At 26.7% G+C, this 514-nt stretch overlaps 1 protein-coding gene across 1 annotated transcript in view; it reads right to left on the bottom strand.

The window, feature by feature from the left end:
- The window catches only part of LOC107637915, a 4910-nt gene continuing 4479 nt past the window's right edge, over window positions 84–514 (bottom strand). Inside the window, exon 3 of the mRNA XM_016341161.2 lies at window positions 84–382. Coding sequence (XP_016196647.2) covers window positions 269–382 — 114 coding nt within the window. The 3' untranslated portion in view covers window positions 84–268. The remainder of the gene's footprint in view (window positions 383–514) is intronic.

Here is a 514-nt window from a genome sequence, read left to right as displayed (position 1 = left end):
TATAAAATAAAACAAAAATCTTGTCTTTAATTTTTTTTTTAAATATAATTTTAATATCAAATTATTTTTGTTATCTTTTAAAAATTTCACAAATTTATTTGTCATTTATATTTTTTAATATTATTTTTATCAATAATATAAATTTTTAGATACCATTTCAATAATTTATCCTAAAATCTACTAGCTATTGACATTTATGTAATAGGGCTATTATACCCACTTTTATTTCTTAAATCATAATCTGTGTTTGTATCATTCTTCTCGCTTTTTATGGAGGAGTCACACTCTCAAATCGATGGCATTCCCTAATCATGACCTGGAATGACTCTTTCGTTCTGCTACCTCCATCATTCATTACCTCGCAACATTGTCTACGTGGTGCCTGATCATTCATCCACGTCAACAAAAATACGACACAAAGCAAAAACACATTATTAAATGTAAAAATATAAGACTCTCTTCTCTTCAACCATTTAATACACAAATTCAACCAAGAGTGCCAAGGAATATTTTT

Source organism: Arachis ipaensis, chromosome B04 (assembly GCF_000816755.2).
Source record: "Arachis ipaensis cultivar K30076 chromosome B04, Araip1.1, whole genome shotgun sequence".
Classification (NCBI taxonomy): Eukaryota; Viridiplantae; Streptophyta; class Magnoliopsida; order Fabales; family Fabaceae; genus Arachis; species Arachis ipaensis.
This window is presented reverse-complemented; position numbering and strand designations above follow the sequence as displayed.